The sequence below is a fragment of the Schistocerca gregaria genome, chromosome 8, assembly GCF_023897955.1.
Source record: "Schistocerca gregaria isolate iqSchGreg1 chromosome 8, iqSchGreg1.2, whole genome shotgun sequence".
Classification (NCBI taxonomy): Eukaryota; Metazoa; Arthropoda; class Insecta; order Orthoptera; family Acrididae; genus Schistocerca; species Schistocerca gregaria.
The window spans coordinates 84,929,399-84,952,063 of record NC_064927.1 but is presented as its reverse complement, the minus strand read 5'-3'; the positions used below and the strand labels follow the sequence as shown (position 1 = coordinate 84,952,063).

Below are 22,665 nucleotides of genomic sequence, written 5' to 3'. Positions count from 1 at the left end.
CTCGTCCAGGAACGTACGCACTCGGAACTTTAACACCAAACCACACTGTGATTCACAAACTCTCTCTTGCAGCCACTGCAGTCGTCTGAACATCTCCATCACGCTTTAGAGCTTTGCAGATTAACCTGTGACGAAACACATTGCTCTTCTTTGAGTCTTCTCTACATCCTGTATCAAAGTTATCTGTTGATAATCTCAGAATGACATGTAGTATTCAAGTAATGGTCAAACGAGGCTTTGCTGAGTTGCCTCGTATTTGGGTAGACTACACTTCATGAGGGTTCTCCCAGTGAATTCAGTATGGCATCTCCCTTTCCTGTGATTAGTTCTGTGTGGTCGTCCCACTTTACGAGTAAACCTCTCCGTACGCAAGCTACTACATATTTTGTGGATATGACTCCATGCAATCACTGTTTTGCAATCGTATAATCATTAAGTATTGACTCTTTCTGCCTATTTATAGGCAACCGATAAATTCGTTTATTGTTTATGCTGAGGATAAAATATAAATCTCTATACCTACAGCTCCTCTGCAGTTCTGCCTGCATTCCTATATAATTTACGTGTTGCGACTTCCCCGCATAGGACAGCATGATCCACCAAAAGCCTCACTTAACGTCCTACGTTATCCAGAAGGTCGTTTACATTTACACTATGAAATGCACGACTTGACGAGAGTAACTTACGAGTGATAGTCCATTGGCAAGCATTACAACTTGATGAAACTGGGACCATACAAAGAAAGAACTGCTAAATGCGGTATAAAGGCAACCGAAAGAAATACGCAATGAAACGAACAGAAATGGCGCTTATATTCAAACACAATAGTTACACAGTTATCACGGCTTATTCTGATGGACTCCTCGTCATTAAAAAAGTACAGAACATGGTCTGTAATAGGATGTGTGATCACCTCCGAAGACAGTGCGTGTTCTACAACGTGTTCGGACGCTGGCCACAAGATCGGTAACGAGTTGTTGTGGCAGGGCGTTCCATTAACCCACCAGCGCGGCTGACAACTCATAAATGGTCGTTGGTGCGTCTTGACGTACTGCAGTACGTCTTCCAGCGCTTCCCAAACGTGCTCGATGCGTTTCAAGTCGAACGAAAAGCCAATCGCCGAATACACACTCGTTCCAAGAACTGCTCCACCTGCGCTGTCAGATGAGGTCGCGCCACGTCATCCACAGCAAGCGGACAAGTAAGAGCATGTCTCGGGTTCTGAGCGTTCCGTTCAAAAGCAATTACAAATACATAACTACAGATAGCTTACCCATAGGTTCTAATCATTCAGTTTGTCACAGTCAAAATAAATTATGTGAATAGCCCTCTCCTCAGCCACTTTTGACACCGCCAAGGGGCTGTAGACAGTCCGTGACTTACACTGAACCTAATACACTACCGACCATTAAAATTGCTACACCAAGAAGAAATGCAGATGATAAACGGGTATTCATTGGACAAATATATTATACTAGAACTGACATGTGATTACATTTTCGCGCAGTTTAGGTGCATAGATCCCGAGAAATCAGTACCCAGAACAACCACCTCTGGCAGTAATAACGGCGTAGGTACGCCTGGTCATTGAGTCAAACAGAGCTTGGATGGCGTGTACAGGTACAGCTGCCATGCAGCTTCAACACGATACCACAGTTCATCAAGAGTAGTGACTGGCGTATTGTGACGAGCCAGTTGCTCGGCCACCATTGACCAGACGTTTTCAATTGGTGAGAGAGCTGGACAGTGTGCTGGTCATGGCAGCAGTCGAACATTTTCTGTATCCACAAAGGCCCGTACAGGACCTGCAACATGCGGTCCTGCGTTATCCTGCTGAAATGTAGGGTTTCGCAGGCATCGAATGTAGGGTAGAGCCACCGGTCGTAACATATCTTAAATGTAACGTCCACTATTCAAAGTGCCGTCAATGCGAACGAGAGGTGACCGAGACGTGTAACCATTGGCACCCCATACTGTCACACCGGGTGATACGCAGGTATGGCGCTGACGAATACACGTGCGTTCACCGCGGTGTCACCAAACACGGATGTGACCATCATGATGCTGTAAACAGAACCTGGATTCATCCGAAAAAATGACGTTTTGCCATTCGTACGCCCAGATTCGTCGTTGAGCACACCATCGCAGGCGCTCCTGTCTCTGATGCAGCTTGAAGGGTAACCGCAGCCGTGGTCTCCGAGCTGGTAGTCCATGCTGCTGCAAACTTCGTCGAACTGTTCGTGCAGATGGTTGTTGTCTTGCAAACGTTCCCATCTGTTGACTCAGGGATCGAGACGTGTTGCACGATCCGTTACAGCCATGCGGATAAGATGCCTGTCATCTCGACTGCTAGCGATACGAGGCCGTTGGGATCCAGCACGGCGTTCCGTATTACCCTCCTGAGCCAACCGATTCCATAGTCTGCTAACAGTTGTTGGATGTCGACGCAAGCAGCAATGTCGCGATACAATAAACCACAGTCGCGATAGGGGACAATCCGACCTTTATCAAAGTCGGAAACGTGGTGGTACGCATTTCTCCTCCTTACACGAGGCTAAAAAAAATGGTTCAAATGGCTCTGAGCACTATTGGAATTAACATCTGTGGTCATGTCCCCTAGAACTTAGAACTAATTAAACCTAACTAACCTAAGGACATCACACACATCCATACCCGAGGCAGGATTCGAACCTGCGACCGTAGCAGTCACACGTTTCCGGACTGAGCGCCTTAACCGCGAGACCACCGCGGCCGGCCTGCGTCAACTAGAGTTGAGCAGCCGGCCGCACAGGAGTAGGTCCCGGAGGAAGGGAGTTGGCGCCACATCTGCACGTATCAGTCGCCTTGTTTCCGTAAACCCCGTGGAGGGTAGCGATGAGTTCTGACGGCACGGTCAATCACACCCAGATGTGTTCGACCGGTTTCAGACCTGGCGAGATACGGGGCCAGAACATCAACTGGAGCACGCCACTGTAGTCCTCGAACAACTTCATCACACTCCTGCCCTTGTGGCATCTCGTATTATCTTGTCGGAAAAATGACACTAACGTCAGGAAACATAATAGTCGTGAAGAAGTGTACATGGGCTGCAACCACTGTACGATGCTCTTTGGCTGTCATGGTGCCTTGGACGAACTCCATTGGACGCATGGATGTCCAGGTGATTGTTCAGCAGAGCATAATGGAGCCGCCGCCTGGTTGTATCCGTCCCACTGTACAAGTGTCAAGTAGCTGTTCCCCTGGAAGACGACGGATTTGCGCCCTCCAGTCGGCATGACGAAGAAGGTATCGGGATTCGCGAGAGCATGCAACGCTCTGACACTGTGGAAGCATCCAGTGCCGATGGCCACGTACCAATTTCAGTCGTAGCTGCCGATTACGTGGTTACACCATTGACACATCTATGAGTCGTCGGCTGCGGAGGTCCCTGGTTTGGAGTGTTCGGTGCACTGTGTGCTACGACACTTTTACTCTGGCCTGCATTAAAGTCTGATGTTAGTTCCGCCACAGTTCACCAGCTGTCTTATTTTATCAGTCTGCCCAGCCCACGACGTCCGACATCCGTAATAAGGAATGGTCACCGATCCCCACGACGTCCGGACGCAGTTTCACCTTGGTTTCGCCACGTGTTGAAGACACTCACCAGAGCCCAAGTCGCGCAGCTTACGAAATTCTCGTGCTGAGCTTCAGGGCTATCACAATCTGCCCTCGATCAAACTCAGATAGATCCCGCGTCTTCCCCATTATACACAATGACAGTACGCTCACTGATACTAAGTTCATCAAAAATGGCTCTGAGCACTATGGGACTTCACATCCGAGGTCATCAGTCCCCTGGACTTAGAACTACTTAAACCTAACTAACCTAAGGGCAGCACACACTTCCGTGCCCGAGGCAGGATTCGAACCTGTGACCGTAGCAGCAGCGCGGTTCTGGACTGACGCGCCTAGAAGCGCTCGGTCACAACGGGCGGCCTAAGTGCATCGTGGGTGTGTCTGACTAGCAGTTGTTTCTCACCAGGTAACGCCGCTGTCGCCTGGATGTGTTTGTAGTAGGTCGGCGGTCGTAAAGTTCTGGATGATCAATGCATATCATCACTCAGTTTCCAGATGGTTCACAGCTTCCAGTGTCTAAGGTAGTGTGGCAAGACACTGATAGCATAGGCAAACAAAGTAATCGGAATGAGGGAATATTCGGTAGATAAGGTCACACACCTAAGATACAGATAACGATCTTAATTTATCAAGGCTACCAGGAGAACTACGCTTTCTTATGATATATAAAATGCATGTTCGGCCATCAGCTGCTTTTAAACCCAAGTATCAACCGGTTTCAGTCATGGACCATTTTCATGGATAACATTTAAAACGGTTTAAGCCACCACATTACATTTGTCATTACTTAAATAATGTGTAGAGCATGTCTTGAATATCAGTATACGACAAAGGATTTTTAGTAGTAAACATACCGATACTATGTGTACACAAAGCAATGTCGTAGTCTACGTTAGTCTGAGTTAAAGGAATGGAACATGTCTGTTTACAGAGAATACACGCAACATATACAATTGTTACGCAGATATTTCAAGTGAAATACAAACACAAAGGGCAGTGGAGGGGTTAAAAAACTGTTTGGTTGCATTCGCCAGTTTGTGCATAATACACTTAATGTGTACTAACCATCGGAAACCACAAAACTCTTACACCAAAACATTCATAAATATCCCTGAAGAATCTCCGAAACACTGTCTGTGGTTTTCGCGTTCACCCGTGTACTTCTCTCTTGGTCATCTGATCGTCTGTTGCTTGTGAACCCTGTTTTCTAACTCAGGTATCTCGGCAATATCTGCTAGATCTATACTTATATTCATTGTCATGATTTATGTAGGCTTTGTCATGCTTTCGCTGTCATTAACATTATTCAGTAAGTGAGCTCTAAGTACGTATATTTGTGGACTTTAATATTTAAGAAGCTTCCTTCCTGTCCAGCTATTTATTTGTAGCTTTAGTCATGCCAAGGGCTATTCAACAGGATGACCGGGATTAATTGCACCTTGACAGGAGAGAAATAAATCTTATTCTTTGGCGTCATACTGAATATAGTGAAATTTATTAAGTGAATAATGAACACTTATAGTTTATGCATTGAGAATGCAGCAAACTGATAAATGTCACTAGGTGCTTTCGTTTCGATGCAGTTGGAAATGTAAACTGCACTGCATCCACGGTTGGAAACAGCTTCCATTATATCAAACTGGAAAAAAATATATTTAAGTCTTCAGTTTTGATAAACGATTAAAACAGTGATTTTTCCCATTGATGTGGCTTATTATTTCGTCTACACTATAAATAGTCGGGTACAAAACTATCAAGAGTGTCTAGCGGACTTAGACGCCCCTCACCCTTAGTCTTTTACAAGTTTAAAAAATTTTTATATTTTATCTCTTTGTGATAAAAGCTGTTGAAATTACTTTTATTGTGCAGAGAGAATTCTAGGGAAGTTCTCATGTGCTGAATTATTTAATATTACCATAAATAATTAATGATAACTTCATATTGTGTGAAAATAGTCTTTTTATTGTACTTTTATGGTAAACATTGAAATCTTCATCAGCCGGTTCTTACATCTATCATAGACTATTTTGTTGTATATTTTGACTGTGAGCTATTCCACACACAAAGTATATTCAATGACAATTGCCAAATGTGTTCCAGTATACAATCTTACTTTTTACCATCATGATTTCTTAATAAACATTTTAGTCATTTTCGTATGATGAAACTATTATGTACACAGTATACATGTATTTTTTTTTTAGATCGTTAACGTGGACTTACACATAAAGAAAATACAAAATAAAGTTATAACCTCTTATACAGACCCAAACATCTTTTCTCAGTGCATGACAGCGTATAAAACCTCCGAAAACACAAAGGCGTCACTATGAAATACTTAGGCATCAAGTTCTTTGCTTGTCCTAAGTATCGTGTACTACAGTAGTCAAGTGAGATACATCTGAAAAGGAAGTAATGAGTCAGGTTCCCACTGTTAGAAGAACTGAACTAAGACCGGGGGATGCGATAAATGCAGCCCGGCTAGCAGCAGATGGAACGCCATTGCTGTTGAGAGACTGACGAGAGTGTGTCGTTGTGCTCGCAGGTCTGGCGCCCGGCACCGCGCACCGCATCCTGGCGGTGGTTCGAGACTGGGAGAAGCTGCCGCCCCCGGAGGAGTGGGAGGCGGAGGGGGCGGGGGCGGGGCCGCTGGACTTCCAGGACCCGCCGGGCCCGCAGCGCGAGCAGCTCAAGAACTTCCGCGACCGCCTGGCCGCCTCGCTGCCCAACGAGAACCGCGTCTACCTGGCGTGAGTAGCTCAGCCGACCTCCTCACACGCACTCTGGGCTTCTGCCGTCTCTGTGCATCTGCTTCGTCACATTTCCTGGTCTCAGATCTGCGCTGCACTTCCACGTCAGTTCCTGCCGTCCTCACACTGGACGTGAGAGAGAACGAGGAGATGGAACTATTCGATTTTTGTAACGTCAAAACGTGAAATTATACGTATCTAGGAAAATTTCCAGGCAAAAATGGAAGAATTAACATATCAAATATTTTCCTTCTCTGATAGGAACGCGGCAAATGAGATGCGAGATTACTGCCACGTCACAAACGGAACTTCGGAGACTCCATATTGGACTACTGCGATTGTAGCTGAGTCCTGTGTTTGATAGTTTTTATTTCATAACTTACATGTTATGAATACACACTGATGTGCCAGAATATCATGACCACCAGCTTAATTGGTTGTTTGTCCGTCTTTGGAGCGAAATACATCACATATTTTAGGTATCTACGCACATCTCACGTAATCCACGTAAATAACGGGCCCCTGATTTGCGTACGCGGTGACGGCGTCCGATAAAGACCCACATTGTCTTATACGATTTACATCAGGCAGCCATGACATCAACGGGACTTCACTAAATGCTCCTCAAACCATTGTAGCACGCTTCTGGCTCTGACACACGTACAGTTATACTGCTGAAAGGTGACATTGCCGTCGGGGAAGGCGTAAAGCACGAAGGGATGCAGGTGGTTCATAGCTGTCAGCGTGTCTTCCATTACTACCACAGCAGAATGACCGCCACGGCATAATGCTGCTCCCGCCAGCCTGCGTCCACGGCGCGCTGCACGTTTCGAGACGCAGTTCACCTCGATGACGGCGTTTGTGGAGACTACCAGCGACCTATCGTAACAAAAACGTGATTCACCCAATGAGCCGACACGTTTCCATTGATCGATTGTGGAATCCCAATCTTCCTGTCCCTTTACAACCGTAATTGACAATGTTGTTGAGTCAACATGTGAAGACGTAGGGGTTGTCTGCAGCAGAGCCCCATGTTCATCACTGTATTATGAACAGTGTGCTCCAAACACTTGTGCTTTCACCAGCATTTCGGCAGAAGTTCCAGCATACCTTACGGAGCAAACAAGCCTCCGAACTCTACGTTCTGTGATGTTTGTGGGCATCCAGCCATTTAGCGCCTAGTGGTATTTTCACTGTCCGTCTACCTCTTTCCGTAGATGCTCACGACCGTAGCACGTAAATATTTGACAAGTTTCGCCGTTTTCAAGATACTCGTTCACAGACTCTGTAGGCCGGCCGGGGTGGCCGAGCGGTTCTAGGCGCTACAGTCTGGAACCGCGCGACCGCTACAATCGCAGGTTCGAATCCTGCCTCGGGAATGGATGTGTGTGATGTCCTTAGGTTAGTTAGGTTCTAAGTTCTAGGGGACTGATGACCTCAGAAGTTGACCCATAGTGCTCAGAGCCATTTGAACCATTTGAACAGACTCTGTGTAATAATAACCTGTCATTTGTCAAAGTGTATTTCCCTATTTTCAGGCCGTATCTTCGATAGGGTGATCCGCCGTCCATGTCTGCACAGCTTACATACCTCTGTTACCGCACCATGTATCCGCATAGCCACCGCATCCAACGTCGAGGTGGCCAGGGGTGATAATTGTTCTGGCTTATGGGTGTATGCTGTTTCAAAGCACAGGCACCTAGCAGACCTCTCCAAATACCATTGGTGCTCTATGTATCGTTTGTTCGTATAAGACGGATTTATATACCTAGAACAAACGTATCATGAAAGCCGGCCGGTGTGGCCCTGCGGTTCTAGGCACTTCAGTCTGGAACCGCGAGACCGCTACGGTCGCATGTTCGAATCCTGCCTCGGGAATGAATGTGTGTGATGTCCTTAGGTTAGTTAGGTTCTAAGGTCTAGGGGAATGATGAGCTCAGATGTTAAGTTTCATAGTGCTCAGAGCCATTTGAACCACATGTCATGAATCCTCATGTTCGGTCAATTACGGAAAATTTTGCAGGACCTGTTACTTGATCCAACAGTAATGTTGGCTAAGTGCCGTTACAGAGGAGCAACAAATCTGCGTGTTTTTCAGGTTGACCACCAGACTGGGAAAAGTGGAGAGGTCCAACAATGCTATGCTCAATGTTATTCCGCACATCGTGCTTCGTCAGGCTTGTTTTCCTCCAGGCCGTGTACAAAAATGTGACTCTCATATTGTTCAGCGTCCGTGAGTTTTATGGGGAATTCTGTACCATCATGTTTATTATACCCACGAATATAGGGTGTATAATATTTACTCTTGCGCGGAGCATCTTTCTCAAAATTTTTGTCTCGGGGCCGGAAGGGGTGAAGCGAAGCAAGTATTGTCGGGATTTTTGGAATTTATACAGCCATTTCTCCTAACTACATCTCCTGGAAGAGAGATACGTGAAAGACTTTCACGTAATAATCACAAACATGTATGTGAATGTCCAACCACAGAAATCCGGAGAATCATTCTTGGGATTCAGATAATCGGGTCTGTATTTTAATTCTGATGTATTTCACATACCACTCAACAAGCAAGGTGCCCCGTGATACGGTGCCAATTCGCCCACTATAAACGGTTAGCAGCTGTAGTGAAAACGCCATATTTTGTGAAATCACAACATAGCGTTGCATTACATTTTATGGCAGATATATGATATCGTGGGTCGTCGAGGATTTTGGAAATTTCCATTTCCCAGTCACGCTGATGTGGACACAGGAGCTGGTTAGGATAATAGAAACCAGGTGATTTCTCGATCTGTGTCTACGAGACCCTGTTTCCAAGTACGACATGAATCACTGCAGAAGATAATCCTGTAGAATAACACAGCTGGTGCTCAGTAATAGGACGAGCTGAGGAACCGGTGTGGCCGGCAGGTTTTCACAGGCTGATGGAGCGCTTGTGATGGTGGCACGTGTGTTCACGACGCTGGCTGTGGATGCTGGTACCCCACAACCCTCTCCAGATGCGCGCGGAGACAGTCCAGGTGTGGGTTCATATCTCCCCAACATCGCTAGGAAAAAAGAAATAATAACAGATAAGCATCATGTGTAAGAGCAATTTTTTTTTTTTTTAAAGAGACATACACGGAGTCTGCTTACACAAACACACGTTCGCTGTGTGACACCAGTCGGACGTAACCACTTCTAGAAGGAACAAAAAACCAACAACATATAACTATCATGCCTACTGTACGGTTGCATTACCCAGTTTGAGACGCGCACGTGTTCCTTTGTAATCCCACTGAGTACTATTTTTGTTGAACATTTGCAAGAAAACTAACAAGAAAATTTAAAAATTTTGTCCAAGAAAATAGAGACTATGTAAAGTGAAGAATCAGTCATGATAAAATGTGTTTATTTACAACTAAAAATTATCCTAGCACCAGATAATGTTGTGACAAATAATTGTGTGTGTCAGAGCAAGAAGGCTTAAACGTAACACATTCAAATCAGAAAATAAAGTTCCAGATCATTACATTAATTCGGAGTTGTCAACATTATTTGTGTTGATTTAGATATTCATATAAAGTTTAGCTTGATTTTTCTAATAGCAAATGCTTAAGTAGTTGCTTTAACTTTAAAGATTTGTTGGCAGCAGATCTAACTTAGAAGGTACGGCACTGAACACTTTCGTAGTTGCGTTATTTTTTCCCTTTATACTATGGTTTTTCAGTTCCCATTATAGTTTGAGCCTTCTGCTCTTATTGTTTGATATGTAGAAACACTGATTCATACAAACGAAACATATTAGTCAGTATACAGGGTGAGTCACCTAACATTACCGCTGGATATATTTCGTAAACCACACCAAATACTGACGAATCGATTCTACAGACCGAACGTGAGGAGAGGGGCTAGTGTAATTGGTTAATACAAACCGTACAAAATCCACGGAAGTATGTTTTTTAACACAAACCTACGTTTTTTTTTAAATGGAACCCCGTTAGTTTTGTTAGCACATCTGAACATATAAACAAATACGTCATCACTGCCGTTTGTTCTATTGTAAAATGTTAATTACATCCGGAGATATTGTAACCTAAAGTTGACGCTTGAGTACCACTCCTCCGCTGTTCGATCGTGTGTATGGGAGAGCACCGAATTATGTAGGGATCCAAACGGAACGGTGATGGGCCTTAGGTACAGAAGAGATTGGAACAGCACATTAAGTCCACACGCTAACACCATTTTATTGGTCTTATTCACTGACGCACATGTACATTACCATGAGGGGTGAGGTACACGTACACACGTGGTTTCCGTTTTCAATTACGGAGTGGAATAGAGTGTGTCCCGACATGTCAGGCTAGTAGATGTTCAATGTGGTGGCCATCATTTGCTGCATACAATTGCAATCTCTGACGTAATGAATGTCGTACACGCCGCAGTACATCTGGTGTAATGTCGCCGCAGGCTGCCACAATACGTTGTTTTATATCCTCTGGGGTTGTAGGCACATCACGGTACACATTCTCCTTTAACGTACCCCACAGAAAGAAGTCCATAGGTGTAATATCAGGAGAACGAGCTGGCCAATTTATGCGTCCTCCACGTCCTATGAAAAGCCCGTCGAACATCCTGTCAAGGGTCAGCCTAGTGTTAATTGCGGAATATGCAGGTGCACCATCATGCTGATACCACATACGTCGACGCGTTTCCAGTGGGACATTTTCGAGCAACGTTGGCAGATCATTCTATAGCAAGGCGATGTGTGTTGTAGCTGTGAGGACCAATCAGGTGGTCGCCAATGATTCCGCACCATACGTTTACAGTCCACGGTCGCTGTCGCTCTACCTGTCTGAGCCAGCGAGGATTGTCCACGGACCAGTAATACATGTTCCGTAGATTCACTGACCTGTGGTTTGTGAAACCCGCTTCATCGGTAAACAGGTAGAACTGCAACGCATTCTCTGCTAATAACCATTGACAGAATTGCACTCGATGATTAAAGTCATCACCATGTAATTTCTGATGTAGCGATACATGAAACGGGTGAAAGCGGTGACAATGCAGTATGCGCAAGACACTACTTTGACTCAGTCCACCGGCTCTCGCAAGTCCCGTGTACTCATGTGTGGGTTCATGGCAACAGCAGCTAACACACCAACTATGACGGGCCTGTTACGGTCCCGTTTGCGTGCTGCGACCATACCTGTTGCTACAGTTGGCGGTAGATGTTTGGCAACGTCCGGCACGTTGGATGCTCTCTGTCCGGGCACCGTTCTGCAAACACCCTGCAGGCTTCAGCTGCATTTCGTCGACACTCGCCATAGATGAGTATCATCTCCGCCTTTTAAGAGTTTGAAAACACCATGGTCACAGTTCCTACAACACTACACTATCACAGACGTCTGGTAACACGGTGTACTACAGTTGGTCTGCGTGCGGAGACGAATGCAGAATAACAATAGCAGCAAGCGCTAAATGCGGACACTGCAACAGCTAGACCAAATCACAGCAGTGTACTACAGCCACACTCGTAAACACGGTCGTCATCGTAAACATGCCCCTGCAGATGCTGCTCGCCGACCGTGGCCCGTGTTTGTTACAACACGCAACTGAACGTCGTAGGTTTGATGCGTCAAAATTAGGTTACAATATCTCCGGATGTAATTAACATTTTACAATGCAACAAAAGGCACTGATTACGTATTTGTTTATATGTGCAGATGTGCTAACAAAACTAACGTGGTTCCATTTTAAAAAAACGTAGGTTTGTGTTAAAAAACATACTTCCGTGCATTTTTGTATGGTTTGTATTAAACAATTACACTAGCCCCTCTCCTCACGTTCGGTCTGTGGAATCGGTTCGTCAGTATTTGATGTGGTTTACGAAATATATCCAGTGGTAACGTTAGGTTACTTACCCTGTATACAAACCTATTCGCGGTGGCCGTGCGGTTCTGGCGCTGCAGTCTGGAACCGCGAGGCTGCTACGGTCGCAGGTTCGAATCCTGCCTCGGGCATGGGTGTGTGTGATGTCCTTAGGTTAGTTAGGTTTAAGTAGTTCTAAGTTCTAGGGGACTTATGACCTAAGATGTTGAGTCCCATAGTGCTCAGAGCCATTTGAACCATTTGAACAAACCTATTCAGCTATGCTATTCACCTTACATATTTCCATAACCGTTGGAGACATCGTAATTCTATTTTCAAGAAGGTGAACTCCGATAAAATTCTCACAAAAAGATGTATGTAAACTTGTCTTAGCCATATGAATTCCAGAGATTCGGTATAAACTTCACTTTTCAAAATGCAACTATCGTAATTTCTTCTGCTGGCTAGAAAGAGACGATTTCAACGACACTCCACTGTTCAAATTCCAATTAGTAGTTTCAGTGCAGTTACGGTCTGTGGAGCTAGATAGTAATCTCTTTGGAATATGAAACCTATACCTGTCGTATGCAAAGGTTGGTTGTTTTAATGCCAAAATAAAGAAATACTACGCGTCTGATAACGAAGAAACAGTGTTGCACCTCCGCTATGTCAGTTTATAAGGGATAAGACAGGAAAAGTATGTTTCATTCTGTCTGTGTAGTTCACGTGTGTTGAATGCAGGTTAATTGTTTAAGAAAACTAACGACTTTTACAAATCAAGAGAAACTAGATATACTACTTCTTCACGCAGAATACAGAATGAACGCTAAGCAACAATTGATTTGTACGAACCTCCGAGAGATGCTAATCAACAGAAATGGCAGTTCAGCGAATGTCAAAAAAGCTGTTGTTTGAAGGGTACTTGAATGTTTCAAAGAGAGTAACGAACAAACTTGGGACGAGGAGATGTCGTTCGTAAACCACATGCTGTGTCTTTGAGAGTACCTCTGCACCAAGTCTGCACAGAACTGTTCGCATTCTGAGCGCAAACAGCTTGCATCGGCGATACTGTCACTTCACCAACAAATCAACCAACGGCATTCCAGAAGACGCACGGACTTCCGTCGCTCGGTTCTGATGCACGCTGCGCAGGGTAGCCGTGCGGTCAGGGGCGCCTTGCCACGGTTCGCGCGGCTCACCCCGTCGGAGGTTCGAGTCCTCCCTCTGGCATGGCTGTGTTATCAGCGTAAGTTAGTTTAAGTTAGATTAAGTAGTGTGTAAGCCTAGGGACAGATGACATCAGCAGTTTGGTCCCATAGGAACGTACCACAAATTTCTGATGTAGCATCAGGGCAGTAGGTTCGTTCTTTAAAGTATTATTTTTAGCAAACCGTAGAAAGCTGAATGTAAGAAATGCGCGTTATTAAGCTGTTGAGAATTTCTAGCTGCTGAGAATCAGAGGCGATAGTGTGTGAAGTTTGGTGCGGGATTGTGGGAGACTGGTCATTATATCGCTGAAGAAACCTTAATGGGTAAAAGACCGATGTTCTACCACATGCAGTACGTAGATGTGAGTGGTGCCGGAACTATAGGTCCCCAACTCACCTCTCGCTTGTGGGTAAGGAAAGCGCTGACCCAGCGCATTTCTGGTCGCCGGATAGGACGTTCTGACGACCGAAGAAGATCTGCATCATAGCGTTGTTGCTGAATGTGAAATGATATCGAGGGAACCTCCAGTGGCTGAAAACGTTTGTGTGTGGGCATTTCGAACACTCGATGAAAGCTTTATAAAGTGGTTATGACCAGATTATTTTGTGATTTCCTGTTTGTTGGTGTTTCTACCATAATTTTGGAAAGTAAGTTGACATTTAACTCGTAACGCGAAGTAACTATTTAACAATTTTTAGACCTCACGCCCTTATTTTATAAGTCCACTCAATTTTTGACATATAGCTTACTTTGAATGCTCTGGCGGAAACCGGAGCTGAACTGTTACCTTTACAAACTGGTGAATCATCCTAACGCGCCACGTTCTGTATACTGTTGGTCGTACGCTAAAGTGTGTTTAACTGAATTTTTCGCTAGCAACTTAAAAACTTCCGATTACAGATTGAAATCTAGCATCTGCGTAGGCACCCTACTGTTATACATCAACTTATTCATGCAAATTACTTTATAGGTATTTGATTTTAATTAATTTGAAACATTCCTGACTGTAAATTAGATTGCATAAAAGAACGATTCACAAGGATGCTCACAATGACTAACTGTAGCTTAATTTAAATGCGCTCTGTTACAAAAACGCATCTGTTGAATTTACTCGAAATTTCTCTAATTGAAAACTGTTCCCAGTGTAATGTAAATAATGTTCATTTATGCCCTACAACAAATTTTTACCTTGTAACGGATACCATGACTTTGCTCAGGCAGAAATGCTAGCGATGATCTGAAATGAGTCACTGCGCGTCAGTTTGCCTCTTATGAGTATTTTATTTCAGTTGATGTTTTAGAAAATTACATTTTTGTTTCTCTTTTCAAAATTATTTATAACTGTTCACGTAAAAGTGAAAGGCACGCAATGCAAATTTTACCGAACATGTTTCTTTGTAGAGTAGAATATACTTTATGAAATATTTATAAGTGAGGAATTGAAGTGCTTTCTTTTAACGAGCCAAAAGAAATCCCTAGTGCTACGGATTATTAGCGTTCTCTCTCTCCGCATTTTCATATTCGATAATGTCCGCTGCTACAAAATATTTCTGTCACAAAATTTTGTTTTCTTGACTTCCAAATACAATATTATTTAACTAATCACAGTGGAGGAGGGCTAATTAGAATAGTGAACATATGGTTGGTATTTCTCACTGATTACCACCACGTAGGTACTTTTATACATAATTAAATCTGTGCACAGCAATAATTACTGAACTGGCGCCTGCAGCTGAAAAACTCAAACTAAGTTACCTTTTTCTGAAGCGCTTTCTCTTTGCGCAATGATATGAAAACTCGTCCTTCGTCTTCAGGCTACACAACATGCACTACCTCTGTGCGGCATCTCCGTTGTCTAAGCTGCTCACTCCGCTATTATACTATACCCTCTCTCCTAGACCGCACAACTAGCACTGCGCAAGGCTGTATTCGACTGTTATGCAATGGCTTGCCCGCGCTTTTCTTAATAACACAACCTCTGGAAACCATATACTGTGCACCGCTCATCTGTCCTGCATACTAAGATATCTGAAGTGGTAATATTCAAGACGAAACGATAATTTTCATTATATTTGCATTCAAAGATGTAACAAGTGGTTGATATACAGAAGTAACTGTGATATATTACTATTTCATTTAATGTATAAACCTTTCAAACTACACAAATTTCCAGTGGGTTTCCTTTTCAAAACAGATCAGTCGTAAATATTGTAATTTCTGCGGAAATATAATCAGATTCTGAAGACCGAAAAGCAGCTGAAATACATTCTTTCAGAACTACGATACTAAGAACCGAATTTACTGTACTTCCGTCTGAGAAAGCGAAGTTGAGACTGAAATCTGTGGAACTAATTTAACTATGAAAAAAGACTATTCGTGACTTTTTGAAGAATTTTCCAGAATTAATTTGGATTAAAAACAGAATTATGATGTCTCTCACACTACAGGAAAACTCTGTTGTGTAGATTTTTTGTTGAATCACGTGCATGCGAGGTGTGTTCAAAAGGTAGAGTGAATTTTGTTATTTCGCGGGTTATACTAGTCCTATTCGCTAGATTTTTTGTTGTATTAACAAACATATCCGAGACGTATCTCTATACTGGTAGCCATACTGGATGTTTAGTCTATCGTCACTTGTTAAGAAGGTTACTCGGATTTGATTACGACGGATGATTATTGATTTTTTTATATAAATGGATAAGAGGATTGGCATTCAGTTTGGTTATAAGAATAGAATAAACTAACAAAGTTTTAGATGTGTTGAATATTTCTTTTCGTGAGTCTGTTGTGAGTAAGACAAGGGTTTACGAGTGGTATAAAAGCTTCCAAGGTGTCTGTGAAGACAGTGCATTAACAACCTATGAAAACCTGGAAAAAGTCATAGAAATGATTATAAATGATCACCGAATCACAATCAGAGAAGTAGCTGATGACGTTGGCATTTAAGTTGGCTCATGCAGTGGAGAGCAAAATTTGTGCCAAAGGTGTTGAATTTCGTGCAAAGACAACGGTGAATGGAAGTTTCTGAGGAATCGCTAAATGAAGCCAGCAACGTAGCAGAACTGTTGAACAGGTGACGAAACCTTGGTGTGCGGGTGTGACGTCGAAACTAGGGCCAAATCGTTCCAGTGGAGGCATTCTGGGTTGTCACGCCCTGAAAAAGCACGGCAAATGCGGTCGAATGTGAAAATTCGGCTCAGTGTTTTCTTAGATTTTAGCGGCGTGGTACATCGTGAGTTCTTGCCAACAGGTGGCTGGCTCTGAGCACTATGGGACGTAACATCTTAGGTCATCATTCCCCTAGAACTTAGAAGTACTTAAACCTGAAACTTCCTGGCAGATTAAAACTGGGTGTGAGGACCAGGCGTGAGTCCTGCTTCAATAGCTCGGATGGTAGATCACTTGCCCGCGAAAGGCTAAGTTTCCAAGTTCGAATCTCGATCGGTCACACAGTTTTAATCTGCCAGGAAGTTTCATATCAGCGCACACTCCGCTGCAGAGTGAAAACCTCATTCTGGACTACTTAAACCTAACTAACCTAAGGACATCACAAACATGCAGCTTCGAGGCAGTATTCGAACCTGCGACCGTAGCAGTCCCACGGTTCCGGACTGTAGCGCCTACAACCGCACGGCCTCCGCGGCCAGCTTTGCCAACAGGCCAAACGATTAATAACGAGTACTACAGTTTGAGGTAAGCAATCCGTTGAAAACACCTTGATGTGTATCGAAACAATTCATGGCTTTTGCGGTGAATTTCAGACGAAAAACAATGTTATAATCATGTTCCAGGCTCCGTACTTAAATGTCCTCAAAAATAAAGAGAACCTTAAAGCCCCATCGTTTTATAAGCTTAGATGAGATTAAAAGCACATCGCTGAAAGAGCTGATATCTAAAAGAAAGAGTTCCAGAATTGTTTCGGGGATTGGAGGAAGCGCTGTGATAAGTGTGTAACATATAATGAGGCGATAACCTAAATGTACTCTAATAAATAAAATTATTGTCAAAAAAACGGAAATTTTCGTATCTTTTGAAAATCCCGTCCTTTGTTAAACATAGTTCCACAACTAGTTTTCTAAACAGCTTTTTACGCGAACGTATAGCGTGTGTCCTACACAAGAGACTATCTACTCTCTCTATATCGGAGAAAATTTTTGTTGCCTGTGACTATTTCTCCCACAATACAGTTCCTAGTAGTGAGGGAATGTCGTTTATAACGTTAAGAACAATTTAATTTGCAGCGACCACCATCTACAAACAGAGAGTTATTCTCGTTTCTCATGACGAAGGGAAATGGCTTTTACGTTGCACTGTTAACTGTCTTGGACAGGCGATGAAGTCTGGTTTTCGCTGTGAAAAACCCAGAATTTTGTCGCCACTACACTGCACTACAGACTAATTAACGATTACGAACAGAGCTTTCAGGTGTTATTAGTGGACGTTCTCCCTCTGCCAAGGAATGTAGTAAACGGAGTGAAAGTCTACCTTCAGAAATGAAAATCTGCATCGCGCCCATTTTGTTTGAAGCGACTAACACACCAGAGTGCATCCTTTTATTGTCCTGCTCTCATGTTTATTCTCGAGAAATCTGGAACATACTCCTTTTTCTCTACAATCATTCCATTAAGTAAATGAATACGAACGCTGACGCCTCGTTCAGAATTCTACATCTACCTTACATGGAAAGCAAAAGTATTCTATGAAATTAAATTTATAATTACGCAGAGACTTCGAAACAAGGGAATATCGCGATCGTTGAATACGCGCAGGAACCTGTTGGCAGTTATAACGGGAATAATGTGAACATCAACATGTGTTACGATAGTGACCAAAATATTTGAATTCGACTCAGGGAGAAATTACACTACTGGCTATTAAATTTGCTACACCAAGAAGAAATGCAGATGATAAACGGGTATTCATTGGACAAATATATTATACTATAACTGACATGTGATTACATTTTCACATAATTTGGGTGCATAGATGCTGAGAAATCAGTACCCAGAACAACCACCTCTGGCCATAATGACGGCCTTGATACGCCAGGGCATTGAGTCAAACACAGCTTGGATGGCGTGTACAGGTACAGGTGCCATGCAGCTTCAACACGATACCACAGTTCATCAAGATTAGTGACTGGCGTATTGTGACGAGCCAGTTGCTCGGCCATCGTTGACCAGATGTTTTCAGTTGGTGAGAGATCTGGAGAATGTGCTGGCCAGGGCAGCAGTGGAACATTTTCTGTATCCAGAAAGGCCCGTGCACGGACCTGCAACATGCGGTCGTGCATTATCCGGCTGAAATGCAGGGTTTCGCAGGGATCGAATGAAGGGTAGAGCGACGGGTCATATCACATCTGAAATGTAACGTCCATCGTTCGAAGTGTCGTTAATGCGAACAAGAGGTGACCGAGACGTGTAACCAATGGCACCCCATACCATCACGCCGGGTAATGCCCCAGTATGGCGATGACGAATACACGCTTCCAATGTGCGTTCACCGCGATGTCTTCAAACACGGATGCGACCACCATGATGCTGTAAACAGAACCTGGATTCATCCGAAAAAGTGACGGTTTGTCATTCGTGCACCCAGTTTCGTCCTTGAGTACACCATCGTAGGCGCTCCTGTCTGTGATGCAGCCATGGTCTCCGAGCTGATAGTCTCTGCTGCTGCAAACGTCGTCGAACTGTTCGTGCAGACGGTTGTTGTTTTGCAAACGTCCCCTTCTGTTGACTCAAGGATCGAGAGGTGGCTCCACGATCAGTTACAACCATGGGGATAAGATGCCTGTCATCTCGACTGCTAGTGATACGAGGCCGTTGGTATCCAGCACGGCGTTTCGTATTACCCTCCTGAACCCACCGAGTCCATATTCTGCAAACAGTCATTGGGTCTCGACCAACGCAAGCAGCAGTTTCGCGATATGATAAACCGCAATCGCGATAAGATACAATCCGACCTTTATCAAAGTCGGAAACGTGATGGCACGCATTTCTCCTCCTTACACGAGGCATCACAACAACGTGTCACCAGGCAACGCCGGTCAACTGCTGTTTGTGTATGAGAAACGTGTTGGAAACTTTCCTCCTCTCAGCACGTTGTAGGTGTCGGCACCGGCGCCAACCCTGTGTGAATGTCCTGGAAAGCTAATCATTTGCATATCACAGCATCTTCTTCCCGTCGGTTAAATTTCCCTTCTGTTGCACGTCATCTTCGTGATGTAGCAACGTAAATGGCCAGTAGTGTATTTCGATTTATGTAGTCGAGTTCAGTAACCGGCAGTGCTAGTTTCTGTTTTATTTCTTCCCGTGATAAAAAGTGAACGAAAACATAAAAGCTGCAAACACCACGTGTTTTCAGTCGACCTGGAACAGGTTGATCCCTGCTGTTGCTAACCGGCATCATTGGGTAACGAATGGGAGCTTGTTTCTTATTGATTCAGAGAGAAAGAGGGAGGGGAGGAGGATGTTTGGTGCTTAAACTGGTTGCAACAGTTAATCGGAAAGTCGCGTACAGATTTCCGCTGGTGGAGGACTAGGCATCGGTAAGTCACGACTGGTCTGGTGTGCCGAAGTGCCCCCTCCCTGAAAGACTGATTCCGCAGCAGTGTCTTTCGTGCCAGCTACTAGATCTGGCACGCCCGAGACGACTGCACATACACATTGTTTAAATAATCCGAAATTTTCTGCCATTCCTGGAGAGACGGTTCAACGTAGTGCTCTGCAGTCATGGGATGCTCTCTTATTCACAACCAGGGATTCGGTGGCGGCTGCAGCTGCTCGGGGGGGGGGGGGGGGGGGGGAATGCTTTCCCTACATGTATCCCACTTGATTCTTATAAGCACGTAACGCACGATTCTTATAAGCACATAACGTATATTTGGCTGCAAAGGGGTAAAATAACTTTGCTGTGGCGACATTAATTCATCTTACGTCATTTTTATTTCCAACAACCTCCTCGTTTATCACACAAATTACGTCATCACACAATCTAGTGGAGTTCGGAGATACTACTCCAGGCGGGAGTAAAATAAATGTGTGCAACGGAAAATAATAAACGGTAAAATGGAGATATGGCCCAGTCTGACTACCCCCTGAAGCAGCTCTTAGGATCTCAATCGAAACATAAATGCCTGATGAAGGCAACTAATCCTGCTAAATGATAAACGTTGTTCCTGCTTATATTTTATTGTATATTAAAAACAATCTTTGTTACAAATGTTTATTACTGATACAGTGAACAACTATGCCCTTTTATTATGACTGCGCGATCTAATATAAATAACGCGAAACGAGTGACGTCATCTATGTACCAAACACAAGAAGACACTACTTTTAAAGATGATCTACAGTGTAATGCAAAGTCAGTGGAAATAAATCCTACGTGATCACAGCTATTTAGCCTTATAGCCCCTAATACGTCAAAGCAATTAGTAATATCACCGTATGTACTGATTCCGGTGCGTCGGATTGATGGTTCTGCACTAGAAAATACTTTGGCGTCGACAAGCTGTCGCCGCATTTATTACGAGAAAATCAGATCAGATAACTTTTCCAAAGTGAACGAATGTATGTGGATGGTTTGATTGAAAATGATTAATTGGTGCGTGGTAGAAGATATTTGCTGTGGGGACATTACACCACCTTAAAATAAGATGGTGGCGTAGTAGAGGTTTGTGTATCTCGGTGTGGTATTCATTACATGTACACGACCTACGGTTGGAAATAAGTAAAACTGTAGTGCTTATACAATTTGCTATGACGTCATTAATATGTCGTGATGTCATTATTTCTATCAATAGAGGAACGTGTTCGTTTATAAAACACACACACACTAGTGCTAAATGGGTGGCTTAGCAACGGTAAGTAATTCTAATACTTTGAAGGGATCCTGCTACATTGTGATTTGCTGAAACCATAATAGTGCCGATGCTGTGTGACACGATTTTGACACGACATCGCTACAATGTTATGTACCGTCGTGACATGATGTTGACGTGGCGTCGAGAGCGGTGGGACAGAACTCACATAATTTGATAAATTTTTGGAAAAATAGGAATAATTGTGAAAAGTATAGAAAATATATATAAAACTGTGGAAAAATGAGTGTATTTACATATATGCATCGGTGTGGTCTCTGCTGGTGCCTTGAATGACGAAAATAACGTAATATTAAATTTTTATTAACAAAGAGACGCCAGTTGACGTCACTTAACATAATTGATGTAATTTGTTATTAAAAAACACAGCCTGGTCCTCTCCTTATGCTGCAGAGCTTCAGAGCGAGCCCACTCACTCACTGGTCCAACGCGGAAGAGGGGAGGGAGAGGGGATGTGGAGAACAGGTGGGAAGATTCCCCTGGATGTCCTTGATCGATATCTTATGCTTCTCTGAGGACAGAGAAAGGGGGGGGGGGATGATCATGAAGGTAAGTTGCACAAGAGTGTAACCTGACACTGGAAGTCTCAGTCAGTGACGCTGAGATCTGAAACTGATTGTATGCCCACTGATAGCCTACTCTCACTTTCCTATATGGTGCAGCATTGGCCCACTGTCGCCTCCAATGCCCCAAAACTCTATACACTGCACAATTTGTGCCACCAGCCAAACAGAAACCCATAATAAGGCCACTTCCAAAACCCTTTCAGATGCTGATAACGCCATCTCTGATGATTACGCAGTGTATCCGTGTGCTTCCTATTGATAATTCACTATCTGATTTCATTCACGCGCTTTCTGTTTCCTAATAACGCCACTAAACGCAAGTAACATTGATGCAGTCTGGTGGCCGTTATACCTGACCTAGGTAACTGCAACTCTCGTCATTTACATACCCACCAGTGGTGTCTCCGTACATGATGTTATAGTAACATCTGGCCGTTTATTTTGAGTTCTTCACCTTTTTCTCGGGTAGTGTATAAACAACATTCCTTTATTCTCATACAAAATACGTTTCGTTTCTTATTCATCCACTTAGCAACGTATTTAAAATTGCTAAAACTATCAATGAAAGGTTCTTTCCTAATCGATGGAATCAATGACGTCACATGTATCTGGAATATCGACTTGTTTGCGAAATGTGTGTTGTCAAAGATTCTCTTCAGAGATGAGAATTAGCTATTTACCTCGTTAGTTACAACGAAGTTATACAAGCCGTCACTGACTGCCGCGTTTCAGATCAAAAACTGTGTCCTTATTCAAGTTTCAGGGGATTGAACCAGACACAGACCACTAT

General features: G+C 43.7%; 1 protein-coding gene across 1 annotated transcript in view; it reads left to right on the top strand.

Moving 5' to 3' along the window:
- Window positions 1-22,665, top strand: part of LOC126285291 (protein qui-1) — a 1,482,105-nt gene that overhangs the window by 831,595 nt on the left and 627,845 nt on the right. The window contains exon 7 of the mRNA XM_049984579.1: window positions 6,161-6,365. Within this exon, the coding sequence (XP_049840536.1) occupies window positions 6,161-6,365 (205 nt within the window). The remainder of the gene's footprint in view (window positions 1-6,160; window positions 6,366-22,665) is intronic.